Source organism: Protopterus annectens, chromosome 16.part0 (assembly GCF_019279795.1).
Source record: "Protopterus annectens isolate FY-2018-M chromosome 16.part0, PAN1.0, whole genome shotgun sequence".
NCBI classification, from domain to species: Eukaryota; Metazoa; Chordata; order Ceratodontiformes; family Protopteridae; genus Protopterus; species Protopterus annectens.
Genome location: NC_056750.1, coordinates 67,251,837 through 67,266,789, shown reverse-complemented (window position 1 = coordinate 67,266,789; position 14,953 = coordinate 67,251,837). Strand labels below are relative to the sequence as shown.

The following is a 14,953-nucleotide window of genomic DNA, read 5'->3' as shown; positions in this document are numbered from 1 at the left end:
TACAAATAGCAATCAGTTATCAATTTTTATGGCACAGATTTTGTATTCTAAAACCATCATTAACTTTACTCTCATACTCCTGGTGACAGATACATCATGTGTCCACATAAACACAGACATTGAACACTTGATATTCATTATTTGAAGAGGTACTACGAAAGCAACTGTTACCATACAAGTGTTTAATGACTGGCTTATATAAATATTAACTGTTGATAGGCTTACAGGTAAGTACTAGGTTAGCTGCCCTTCCAGACCATTTTAAGCCTAGCCAATTTCCCCAAATGTCAGAATCGAACCCTGTACTTTGTGTCTGTGAGGTACACACCTTAACCATTATGCCAACCCCTAATTCCATAAATACTAGGTTATCAGTCCACTATTACAAGACTAGCCAATAATCTTAGATGAGAATCATACCTTGTACCTATGAGGTAAACACCTCAGCCATTATGGCATTACTGCCAATTGTGTTACTTTGTCTGGTTGGTGGCAGCATGTTACCACAAAGTCAGGGAAGGCAGTGTTGATATAAGTGAGATATCATTAACCCCTTCATGAGTTAGTATGTGTATGTGTGTGTGTGTCTATGTGTGTGTGTGTGTATTTGTGTGCACACATTATAACCTTAAACAAGTTTTGGTTACTGGAGAGATGATAGCACTTGAAGCCTTTGAACTAGCAGCAAGGCAGGTACAATTTTTGAGAACCAGTGACTGTAACAATGCTCTGCAGCTGATCAATATAAAGCATATTTGCAGGGAGTGCACATTTGCCATAAGTTCGTAATGCTACCCACTCCTAAATTTGGTGCAAGCAATTCAGCTTAAGTTCATGCCATCACATTTAAATTGGCAGAAGCAATATGGGCTGTGAGACTGTAGCCTTCGTTTATCACACTGAACAAATAATGTTATCCAACATAAAAATCACATGATACTGCAAGTGTAGAGCTAAAGTTGATTAAGACTGATAATTGTAACATAATGCATGCTTGCCTGCTAAAATGCATATAAACAGGTACAATTTACAGTATACAAGTGCATAACATTAAAAATGCTAAAGCCTCATAGTACACATTCCTTTCAGAAGGCAACACGAATATGCACCTTATGGATGGTACAGCACATCCACAGTGTCAAGCTATTACAATAGACTTTTACATCAAAGCTGACACAATGCACTGCTGGCCCGGAAGGCTTAGGGCAAATGATTCTGAAAAATGTTTCTAAAGGACTTCAGTGAGTAGTCATGAGTGTGATCTGATGAATGAGATGAACCCAAGGAACAAGTTCAAACTTTACTCTTGCCGTATTACTGAGAAATTACATGTAGCCTATGACTTGAAATGTAGTGAATCTTTACAAAGGGGCAAGCCTGACTGAAAAGCAGCTTCCTTTGATGTCAGTTAAGATCAGTGTTGCCCTTATGATATCATCTGCATCAGGATTGTTCTAATCAGTGTTGTACTTATGACATGACTTGCACCAGGATGGTTCTAATCAGTGTTGCACTTATGATATGACCTGCACCAGGATGGTTCTAATCAGTGTTGCACTTATGTGACCTGCATCAGGATTGTTCTAACCAGTGCTGCACTTATGATATGACCTGCACCAAGATGGTTCTAATCAGTGTTGCACTTATGATATGACCTGCACCAGGATGGTTCTAATCAGCATTGTTCTTATGACATGACCTGCATCAGGAATGTTCTAACCAGTGCTGCACTTATGATATGACCTGCACCAGGATGATTCCAATCAGTACTGCACTTATGCGATGACCTGCACCGGGATGGTTCTAATCAGTGCTGCACTTATGATATGACCTGCACCAGGATGGTTCTAACCAGTGCTGCACGTATGATATGACCTGCACCAGGATAGTTCTATTCAGTGCTGCACTCATGATATGACCTGCACCAGGATGGTTCTAATCAGTACTGCACTTATGCTATGACCTGCACCGGGATGGTTCTAATCAGTACTGCACTTATGATATGACCTGCACCGGGATGGTTCTAATCAGTGTTGCACTTATGACCTGCACCGGGATGGTTCTAATCAGTGCTGCACTTATGATATAACCTGCACCGGGATGGTTCTAATCAGTGTTGCACTTATGATATGACCTGCACCAGGATGGTTCTACTATGACACCACATGCAGGATTGTTCTAACCCAACCAGTGCTGCACTATGACCTGGTGACCCAGGAGGATATTCTATTCAGTGCTGCACTCATGATATGACCTGCACAGGATGGGTTCAATCAGTACTGCACTTTATATTATGACCTGACACCCGGGATGGTTCTAATCAGTACTGCACTTATATGACCTACACCGATGATGGTTAATCAGTGTGTGCACTTATGACCCTGCACGGGATGGTTCTGGGATGGTTCTAATCAGTGTTGCACTTATGATATGACCTGCACCAGGATGGTTCTAATCAGTTTTGCACTTATGATATGACCTGCACTGGGATGATTCTAACCAGTGCTGCACTTATGATATGACCTGCACCAGGATGGTTCTAATCAGTGTTGCACTTACGATATGACCTGTACCAGGATGGTTCTAACCAGTGCTGCACTTACGATATGACCTGCACCAGGATGATTCTAATCAGTGTTGCACTTATGATATGACCTGCACCAGGATGGTTCTAACCAGTGCTGCACTTATGACATGACATGCATCAGGATTGTTCTAATCAGGATGGTTCTAAGTGCTGCACTTATGATATGACCTGCACAAGGATGATTCTAATGAATGTTGCACTTATGATATGACCTGCACCAGGATGGTTCTAATCAGTGTTGCACTTGTGATATGACCTGCACCAGTATGGTTCTAATCAGTGTTGCACTTATGATATGATCTGCACCAGGATGGTTCTAACCAGTGCTGCACTTATGATATCATGTACAACAGGATGCTTGTAATCATTGTTGCACTTATGACATGACCTGCACCAGAATGGTTCTAATCAGTGTTGCACTTATGGTATGACCTGCACCAGGATGGCTCTAATCAGTGCTGCACCTGATTAACTTCTTCAAATCAGTCTCCAGAGACCTGGACAAGAGTAAGGTGGTCCACACAGCCTATCTAGACCATGCCAAGGCCTTTGTCACCATCCCCCACTCTGGAATCATAGATAAACTTACTAAACTGGGCATTAATCCCTACTTCACCCAATGGGTTGCTAAATGGCTTACTGATAGAACCCACACTTAAAAGTAGCTGACTCCAAATCCAGCTCCAGACAAGTGACAAGTGGAGTACCTCAGGGTTCAGTCCTGGGACCGCTCTTGTTTGGCATCTACTTCTCTGAAGTACAGGCCAACACTAAGGGACTCTGGCTAACAAAGTTTGCAGATGACTGCAAACTGGGAGACATTATTGAATCCCCAAATGATGTGGATACTCTACAAAAGGGCCTTACAGAAACAGATGCTTGGTGCCAGAGCCATGGGCTCAAGCTCAATGCCAAGAAATGTATAGTTATCCCCTTTGGGAAAAAATATGTACCCGTGAATTACCATATAGGTGGCAGTACACTAAACACTGAGTGTGTGATAAGAGACTTAGGGACACAGGTGGACAGTGGTCTCACCTTCAATAACCACATTGCCACAACAGTCAGGAAATCCTTCTATGTGGCACACCTCATCACTAAGGGCTTTTCATCCAGAAAAAAGGAGGTCATTGTCCCACTGTACTCATCCCTCATTAGACCCATTATAGAATACAACGCCCCGTTTGGTATGTACCTCTCAGGACATCTGTAACAACTGGAAAGGCCGCAGAAATACTTCACTAAAAGAATCACAGCCCTAAAGCAGATGCCCTACGCTGACCGCCTTAAAAAAAACTCCAGCTATACTCTGCCGCATATCATCTACTCAGAGGTGATCGCTGCTTAACATACAAGGCCATGTTAAACCCAGAGCTGTTGGACATGCTACACTTAAAGAAATCCCAATCCCTCAGAGTCACACACTCCAGGGATCTAAACCTTGTCATCACAATAAACAAAACATGCTGGAGGGATAGGTTCCTGACCCAGAGACTCCCCAGACTCTGGAATAGATTGCCCATACATGTCAAGCAGAGTGCCTCTTTGGCCCTCTTCAAAAGGAACCTTGACGATTGGATGGGAGAAAGGACATTCACCCCGGGGATCATGTCAGTCGCCCTGTTAGACAGGGGTCCAGGGAAGTAAATAGTGTGGGAAGAAATAGCCAGGGAACTGTTATGGCTAGGCTTGTATAGGCCCTAGGGCTGATAGCCTAGTAGCAACCTATGAACCTATGGTATGGCCTGCACCAGATTGGTTCTAATTAGTGCTGCACTTATGATATGACCTGCACTGGGATGGTACTAATCAGTGCTGCACATATGACATGACCTGCACCACGATGGTTCTAACCAGTGCTGCACTTATGGTATGACTAATCAGTGTTGTACTTATATCATCTACACCAGGATGGTTCTAACCAGTGCTGCACTTATGATATGACCTGCATCAGGATGGTTCTAACCAGTGTTGCACTTATGATATGACCTGCACCAGGACGGCTCTAATCAGTGTTGCACGTATGATATCATCTACATCAGGATGGTTCTAATCTGTGCTGCACTTATGATATCATCTACATCAGGAATGTTCTAACCAGTGCTGCACTTATGAAATTACCTGCACCAGGATGGTTCTAATCAGTGCTGCACTTATGATATGACCTGCACCAGGATGGTTCTAATCAGTGTTGTACTTATGATATAACCTGCATCAGGATTGTTCTAATCAGTGCTGCACTTATGATATGACCTGCATCAGGATTGTTCTAATCAATGCTGCACTTATGATATGACCTGCACCAGGATGGTTCTAATGCATGTTGCACTTAAGCTATGACCTGCACCAGGATTGTAGATTTATGAAATCTACACAACAAATGCATAAAACAGATAATCTTGAAAACATTTAAAAGTTTCTTTCACAATCTTGAAGCATGCATCTTTAAAACACTGCTAAAATAATTGTCTCATTTAATCTTGGCAATTTGTTAGCTTCTAGTCTTAATTGCCATTTCAGTTCTAAATATTCAAGCTATTGTTCCCAGAATCCACCTCTTATATTCGGAAAAACTTATTCCAACACAAAAAAAAAAAAAGTTTTATGCTCATGCCAAACATGCTTATGTTTACATAAGGTATTATTATAATTTAGAGTTCTTATATCATATACATGCTCATATATACGTTGTTGCAACTGCCTTTCAATTTTGCCTATATAACAATGACGGCAGCTGTCACAGAAAGCAATATAGACTATGCTTGCTGAATTACAGTGACATGTAACAACTTAAATTTATACTGGCGGGTAGCAATTTTAAAGTTTGCCTTACAAAAATTAATTCATTTTGGGCAACAGCCACATTTAATAGCCACTTCATTTTTACTTGCCATCAACTGCATCTTTTCTTTTATACTGAGCGCCTCTTATATACAAAATGTAGATTAGTTCCTAATATCGAATGTATGGAGTCATCATAAATAGTTTCTTTCCAATTCTCAGCCATTACGTTTCTAGTGTTTTGGGTCCAAGGACCATATTTCTCAAGTATATACTCAGAATTGGAATACTTTTTATTTTTTGACATAGCTCCCTCTGGACCTTTCCCTAACAAGAGAGGCAAAATTCACTTTACGCTTTTTATAAACCATCTTTTCTTTCATGCAACATTCCAACTAGACATCCCCTATTTAGAAACGTCTTAATTAACTTGTTAATATCATCACAAAAATGATTGTCTTCAGATGTAATTCTAGAAATGTGTACCACTCGACCTTTCACTAAACTCTTTTTCTGGGAAAAGGATGACTACTGTAAAGTGTAGGAATATATTAGAATAAGTCGGTTTTCTATACAAAGCAGAACTAAACCTTTGTTTAGCCACATCTTTCTCAACGTCATATTCAAATAATTAATAGACTCACAGGAGTACGAAAATGTAAATTTTAAAAAATGACCTGAAGTGTTGAGAAATTCTACAAAATTCTCCAAATCCAATACATTTTCTATCCATACAACAAAAACATCAAGCAAAAAGTGAAAGTATGTCACTATATACTGGTTAAACTCTGATTTAAACACAGTAATTTGCTCCCAGAACCAAAAAATAATGTTAGCGTAAATGGGGGCACAAGCTGCCCCCATACCTACACCTACAACCTTTTTAAACTATTCTCCTTCACAGTACAAGAAGTTACTAGGCAATACAAGTAACATAAAAACAACAAGAATATTAATGTTTCTAGCTGGCAGGTCTCGATATTGCATACAAGCCTCCCTACACCAGTCGAGACCAACGCAATGAGATATAACCTAAAACAAATCAATAACATCTATTGTAACTAATAATCACGCATCATTACAAAAATCATGATGTAAATATCTCAAGAAATCCCACAAATCATGTAGCACATAACTATATTCCTGAAAAAATTTTTAGAGTACCATCTACATACAGCAGTAGTGGGTGGGTCTTGGAGCCAGCAGCAAGCAAAATCTATCGGACATGGGGGGGCTCATAAACATTATGTACTTTGCTTATGCCAAAGACAGCTGGTATAACAGTTTTTTCTACCTTTAAAAACTTAAATAAATTATAATCAATGGCATCCTGATCCCAAAGGTCCTTTAAAATCAAATCTATTTTGTGATAAGCTATATTAATTTCATTTAATTATGTTCTATTGTATTGACATTCATTATTAAGTAAGTTGAACATCTTAGCCATATAACCAATCGAATCCATCAGGATGGCCCCTCCTCCCTTGTCAGATTTCATAATTCTTAACTCATGGTTAGAAAATAATTCACTTAGAGGCTCCTTTTCCTCCATAGTCATGTTACTAATACATCTAAAACATGACATAACAACTTTCTTAAAACATTTTCACAGTATTTTTCATAAAGAAATAAAGTAGGATGTAGTGGATGGTTATAAGCCCTGGCTCCACCAAAGCTGCAGTTAAGAGAATTATTGACAGAGTGAATCGGATGACCGTTTCATGAGTAATGCTGTGAGTCCCAATACTACATATGCAAATTACGACGAAAACTACTTCCAGCTGAAATTTGCTGCCCTCTCCATTACTGCGCAATTACGGAGTCTGTATATATAAACTGGGGGTATGGGGAAGTGAGGTTCAGAGCCCCTGCCTCTTCAAAACAAGTTTTGTTTCAAATTTAACCTGTTTATAGTACTGGGACTGACAGTAATTTCATTCATAGTCTCGTCACTAACTCTTGAAATCACCTTTCCGCATTATGAATGACATGGACAGTCCTTTTAATTCTAGCACACTAAAACCCAGTAAGACGGGGGAAAGTACTGCAAAGGCTAAACAAGACGGAACCTGGATGACAGCAGTAGAAAACTAACTGTGCACCTGTCCAAGCTTAGGGACCACTTCTGCGGTATTTGCAGACACCGTCTCAGCCTGTCCAGTAAGAGTTGGCTTGATCAACAACAAATGTCTACCACAAAGTGTTTGGTTGATATGGCCAATCCTGGCCTTTCACATCTTCCCGACAGAGGGGGTAAGATCAAGTTCCTCAGTGTTTCCTCTACAGATATACTGTTTGGATGGCAATCACATTCTGTTGGAAAGCCTGAAAGGCCTGCAGGGTCAAGAGATCCACACTTCGTTCCAGTTCGGGGATGTGTAGGCTTGTCTCTGCAGTTAAGCAGGCACTTTGCATCATTCTGCCCTGAGAATGCCCCTCCCCCACCCAGGGACTAAGATGCTCGTGATTACAGTCAGCATAAAGAAGCAAAGTTGGAACAGACTGCCCAAGACCAAAATGGGAGCATGCATCCGCCATCTTTAATGATCCATCCAAACTTGTGACCACAGAATGCAATTATCAAGTTATTCAACACAAAAATATCAACAGACTGAACAGATAGCCTTAACTGATACCCATGAAATGAGTGCAGAATGGCAAATAAAGTTTTAAAAAGTTATTTTATTAAACAAACACAAATAAACTGAACAAACTAATAGGAAACTGTAAGCCTAAATGTTGTTAAAGGTGAACATATCTATAAAATGTCTGCAATGCCTCTATTCTTAACTTTCTATAAATATCTCTATTCTTAACTTTCTCACTACCTTTCTGCGTCACTAACTCTTCTGCTATTATTTTCCTAACTGGAACTAACATTTTAATTTTCATGTACTATAACCACCAATGTCATACACTGTACTAAGAACATACTACTTTGGTACACTTTAGCTACTCATAGGCTATGTATATGTTGTTAAAATGACTAAAATTGTCTTAAATTATATAACTATACAATTACTCAGATGTGTAGTATATCTTGTAACTTAGTTTACGTACTATCAGCTTATTTTTGTACAATATTCCTCATGTCAATTGTACTGTTTTGGACTACAATGTATTTGTATTGTACTGTATGTGGAGCTTTCCCCCCAGGCCTCTACTGAAAATGGGTTCTGTAGACCCAGTTGGACCACCCCGGTAAACAAATGTCAAATAAATAAATAAGTAAATAAATAAATGAATGGTTTAATTTATGTATGTTATTTATTTATGTGACTACACAAAACAATGCTGAAAACAATAAACACTGCTCTATCTTGACAAAATATGTGAATACCCTTAAAGCAACAAGAGTAGTAGATCACATCGGCACTAAAGACGTCAGACATAATACACAAAATGAATAGTGTCGAAAATGTGATGCTACCTTGGCATTTTGTAAAGGAGTAAAAATAAAAAAAAAATTTACACACATAGATGTGAATAATTCTACAATAAAAATACTATAACATAATACAAGTACAAATCTTAAAAAGAAAATACAATCTAAACATGTGTGGCACTGTAGTTATGGGTACCTTTAAGATCTTGAACTGAGAGACAAATATTCTGCTTTGTTTTCCACAAATACAGCATTTCTGCAGGTCCTATTAAAAGGTATTACCTACTGAAATGTGGAATAAACACAAAAGAAAAATGAGAGAATTATTTTCTCTCATGTAGTTTGACCTTAAGAACTCCCTGCAGGCAGCACCATTTTAAGTTAACATTGTCAGACTGATATGAATAAAAATATTTTGACACTTTCACGTACCCCATTGCAAATTCTCTGCATGCATAAACGCATGCACTTGTAATTGCCTAGCCTGTCCAGCTGTGTTTGTACAACATTACATTACTTTCATTGCTAAGGAGTATGCTCTGCTGATTATGCCAACAACACCCAATCAACCAGCTTTGCTTGTTAACTGGTTTTCAGTCATACAATTTTGCACTGGCAATTATCTTTTCTTTTTTAAGGTAACATGATACAGTACTTACTGAAAGTTAGGGGGGGCAAAAGCTGATTTGATGATACCAGCATAAATGGCTAGAATAGAAATGATGACACATGCCAGGAAAAGGGATGCCAGCTTATTCACATACTTCACGCCTACAAACACCACCACCGCCATCAGAATCAGGAAACACGTGCCATACACACGCATATTGTTAAGCATGGAGCCCTCGCCAGAGAATATTGCAGCAGGTGGAGAGATGTAATTCTGCAACGAAAAAAATGGAAACATTAGCTAAAGATTAACCATTATGTTTTCTTTTTTACTTTCTTCTTCTCAGCGTACTGGAATTCAGCCCATTCAGTCATATAACTTGTCTGAATTTAAGACTTTGTTTCCCATTATATGTCCGAAGAGTTAACCAGGCCCATGACCCACAAGCCACTTAAACTGGACAGACTGATAATGAAATATTTTCTCACTGACTTTTAAGGATGTTAAAGAATAAGATACTGTTTATGGCCTCATCTCATACAGCTACTGTGACTGCCAATGTTTTCCACACAGCATACAGTGCATCAACAAATCCTGACTGTTTCCCATCACCGGTAGTGTTACTGACTACCAACATGGTTCCATGTTGTACATAGTTAGTGAACGTCAGCATACTTCCATTATATACCGTGCCCATGACAATTCCCCCAAGTGCATACAATGGAAGAAACTGTTAATATGTGCCCATTTCACAGAATGCTAAAAAGTGCCAAAACGCTACTATGAAACACACTGTTAGCAGCTGCCAAGACATTCCCATGTCATACATTGGTGATTGCCATAGTATATTTATTTATTTATTCATTAATTTGTTAGTTTGCATTTGTTTATCACAAGTCATTCAACGTCAATGATGGCCATCGTATATTTACTTATTCATTCTTTTCTTAGTTTGTATTTGTTTATCACAAGTCACACAACATCTGTGATGGCAATCATATACTTATTCATTCGTTAGGTTGTAATCGTTTACCCCAAGTCATACAACATCAGTGATGGCCATTATATATTTATTCATTCACTCAAGTGTTAGGTTGTATTTGTTTACCAGAAGGTTCCAGTTGGGAGATCACTTTCAGCTGAAGCTGCTCCATGACATAGAGTGATAAAGCCCGGACTCCACTGCAGGGAAACCACGTATGAACAGGACTGGGTACCTGTGGAAGCTGGAATGGAAGAGCAGAAATGAGCAGACCCTGCCTGCTAACCCATTTGGGATAGAAGGAAGGTGGCTCAGGCTCACAACATGGCTGGTACCTAGTGGGGGGCACTAACTTGTGGAGCGTTAGTCTATCAAGCCTGTGCTGCCATGTGCAAGTTGCACTGTGAGCTGCGGGGAACTCTCACAGCTACAGTGCATCTCAGAAGAGCCTGTGCTAGGAAGGGCAGTATTCTGCCAATGCAGAGGGCAGGTTGCCCCACTGGATCAGCAAAGCTGGCCAAATTCCTATCACCCAACTCTCCATAGCAGGAACAATTCGCATGGGATTCTCAAGCAGGTATGAATGGGTTTGTAGGGGTGGTGCCTTCCTGGGAATCCCCAGCTCTTACAACTGCAGAACAAATCAGGCAATTTTTGTGCAGGTAGAAAAGTTATCATGATCAGTCCCAAAGGGTGCAGCAAAAAAAAAAAGCAGAGGCCCAGGAAAAGACTAACGGCAAGAGCTAACATGACGCTTCAAATTTAGTAACACAAAGTGTTACACATTACCTATACAACACATGAAGATGAGTCAAGTACTTATTATTGGCTGGATCTACACTGTAGAGGATAAAGCCTCTGTGACTCAGATGACCAGAGATTGAACAGCAGCCCCAGCACTGGAACAGATGATCAGATTCAGAGAAATGAAGAGGTGGAGCCCACTCACCTCTCCTAGGGTAGGTATCCCCTGGGGAGGCCCATTACTTCCCTATTAATGCCCACCATCTCAGGATGACTACTTGCTTGTTTTACACATGCTGTGTTGTTATGTCATGCTCTGCTTGTTTTACACATGCTGTGTTATGCCATGCTCTGCTTGTTTTACACATGCTGTGTTATGTCAGACTCTGCTTGTTTTACACATGCTGTGTTGTTATGTCATACTCTCCTTGTTTTACACATGCTGTGTTATGTCATACTCTGCTTGTTTTACACATGCTGTGTTGTTATGTCATGCTCTGCTTGTTTTACACATGCTGTGTTGTTATGTCATGCTCTGCTTGTTTTACACATGCTGTGTTGTTATGTCAGACTCTGCTTGTTTTACACATGCGGTGTTATGTCATGCTCTGCTTGTTTTACACATGCTGTGTTATGTCATACTCTGCTTGTTTTACACATGCTGTGTTATGTCATACTCTGCTTGTTTTACACACGCTGTGTTGTTATGTCATACTCTTCTTGTTTTACACATGCTGTGTTGTTGTGTCATACTCTGCTTGTTTTACACATGCTATGTTGTTGTGTCATGCTCTGCTTGTTTTACACATGCTGTGTTGTTGTGTCATGCTCTGCTTGTTTTACACATGCTGTGTTGTTGTGTCACACTCTGCTTGTCTTAAAATTACCGCTGTACTTTGAGATTCCTACTTCACACTTACAACTGTTTACACTCTATGCCACAAGAATGGGTCACATGGCTGGAAGGGGTCCTTGGACCTGTATACTCATATGACTAAGAAATACAAAAAAAGTTAAAATAATAATAATAAAATTGCCAACACACTTCCATCTAGTAATAATGTCAGTGACTGTAAACATACGTTCAACCACGAGGTGACTGACTGCAGAATGTTCTCAATACAAACAAACCCCATCCCTCTCCAACTCAGACTCACCTCATTCTGTAACACGAAATACTCTGCAATACTCAGAATGTTCTCAATACAAACGAACCCCATCCCTCTCCAACTCAGACTCACCTCATTCTGTAACACGAAATACTCTGCAATACTCAGAATGTTCTCAATACAAACGAACCCCATCCCTCTCCAACTCAGACTCACCTCATTCTGTAACACGAAATACTCTGCAATACTCAGAATGTTCTCAATACAAACAAACCCCATCCCTCTCCAACTCAGACTCACCTCATTCTGTAACACGAAATACTCTGCAATACTCAGAATGTTCTCAATACAAACGAACCCCATCCCTCTCCAACTCAGACTCACCTCATTCTGTAACACGAAATACTCTGCAATACTCAGAATGTTCTCAATACAAACAAACCCCATCCCTCTCCAACTCAGACTCACCTCATTCTGTAACACGAAATACTCTGCAATACTCAGAATGTTCTCAATACAAACAAACCCCATCCCTCTCCAACTCAGACTCACCTCATTCTGTAACACGAAATACTCTGCAATACTCAGAATGTTCTCAATACAAACAAACCCCATCCCTCTCCAACTCAGACTCACCTCATTCTGTAACACGAAATACTCTGCAATACTCAGAATGTTCTCAATACAAACAAACCCCATCCCTCTCCAACTCAGACTCACCTCATTCTGTAACACGAAATACTCTGCAATACTCAGAATGTTCTCAATACAAACAAACCCCATCCCTCTCCAACTCAGACTCACCTCATTCTGTAACACTAAATACTCTGCAATACTCAGAATGTTCTCAATACAAACAAACCCCATCCCTCTCCAACTCAGACTCACCTCATTCTGTAACACGAAATACTCTGCAATACTCAGAATGTTCTCAATACAAACAAACCCCATCCCTCTCCAACTCAGACTCACCTCATTCTGTAACACGAAATACTCTGCAGTACTCAGAATGTTCTCAATACAAACAAACCCCATCCCTCTCCAACTCAGACTCACCTCATTCTGTAACACGAAATACTCTGCAATACTCAAAATGTTCTCAATACAAACAAACCCCATCCCTCTCCAACTCAGACTCACCTCATTCTGTAACACGAAATACTCTGCAGTACTGTACTAGTAACTAAAATCGAACGTGTAAGGACACCTCTGAGCACTGATCATAGGTTCATAGGTTCGTACTAGGCTATCTGCCCAAGGGCATTTATAAGCCTAGCCCAGAGTTTTTGTGGCTTTCGCCACCCTTTAGTTTGAAGAAAACTATGCCCATTGTTTTGCTGTGCCTCTGTCAAGCAGAGACACTGAGGTAATCCCTGGGGTATATCTGCGATCTCCCATCCATTGGTCAAGATTTCTCTTGAACATGGCCAGCGAGGTGCTCTGCCTCACATGTACCGGGATTTTGTTCCACAGCATAGGGAGTCTTTGGGTGATGAATCTGTCCCTCCAGCATGTCCTATTAATGACCGTGTCAAGGTTTAAGTCTCCCGCCCTTGTAGTTCTGAGGGATCTAGATTTTTTGAGGTGAAGCATGTTCATCAAATCTGGGTTTGACATGGCCTTGTATGTCAGGCACAGGTCACCTCTGAGCAGGCGATAAGTGACTGAATAGAGATGAAGTTCTTTCAGTCGGGCAGCATAAGACATATTTTTGAGACCCTTTATCCTTTTGGTGAAGAACTTTTGGGGCCTTTCCAGCTGCTGCAGGTGTCGGGTAAGATACATTCCGAATGGAGCATTGTACTCAATCATTGGTCTGATGAGTGATGAGTACAGGGGGATGATGACCTCCCTTGATCTAGATGTGAATCCCTTCATGATCAGGTGGGCAATGTAGAAGGTCTTCCTAACTACTTTAGCAATGTGAGTGTCAAACGATAGGTTACTGCCAACCTGAGTCCCCAGATCTCTGATAACTTCTTCTGTGCTCAGTGGATTGCCACCTATATGGTAGCTAGGGGTAACCTTGTTTTTCCCGAAGGGTATGACTATGCATTTCTTGGCGTTTAACTTTAGGCCATGGCTCTGGCACCAGTTATCCGTTTCTGTGAGACCCTTCTGAAGGATATCTGTGTCAGATGTGTTTTCGACTATGGCGCCCAGTTTGCAGTCATCTGCAAACTTTGTCAGCCATAACCCTCCTGTGTTTGTTTGTACTTCAGAAAAGTAGATGCCGAACAAGAGTGGGCCCAGGACTGAGCCCTGTGGGACCCCACTTGTGACAGGCTTTGAGTCTGACATGGCGCCAGCAACTCTGACCCTGTGGGTTCTGTCACTTAGCCAGTTTGCAACCCATCTTGTGATGTATGGGTTTACATTTAAGCTGATGAGTTTTTCGACGATACCTGGGTGGGGTATTGTGTCGAAAGCCTTTGCCAGGTCGAGGTAGGCTGTATGGACTGCCTTTCCCTCATCAATGGCCTTGGTGACTGTTTCGAAAAAGTCGACCAAGTTTAAAAGGCATGATCTGCCTTTGACAAAGCCAAACTGGGTTGGATCCAAAGTCTGCAAGTTCCCTATGTCTTTATTTATGAGTTCCATTATGATCCTCTCCATGGCTTTGCAGATCAGGCTTGTCAAGCTGATGGGGCGGTAATTTCCAGGGTCGGTGGAGGCACCGCCTTTGTGAAGTGGGACCACAGTTGCCATGCGCCACTCCTTGGGTACGTATCCTGAGGTGAGGCTAAGATTAAAC

The 14,953-nt window shown here is 40.7% G+C and overlaps 1 protein-coding gene across 1 annotated transcript in view; it reads right to left on the bottom strand.

Annotated features, from left to right (window-relative positions):
- Positions 1 to 14,953, bottom strand: part of LOC122790513 (solute carrier family 12 member 6-like) — a 1,559,275-nt gene that overhangs the window by 505,043 nt on the left and 1,039,279 nt on the right. The window contains exon 8 of the mRNA XM_044058063.1: positions 9,413 to 9,636. Coding sequence (XP_043913998.1) covers positions 9,413 to 9,636 — 224 coding nt within the window. The remainder of the gene's footprint in view (positions 1 to 9,412; positions 9,637 to 14,953) is intronic.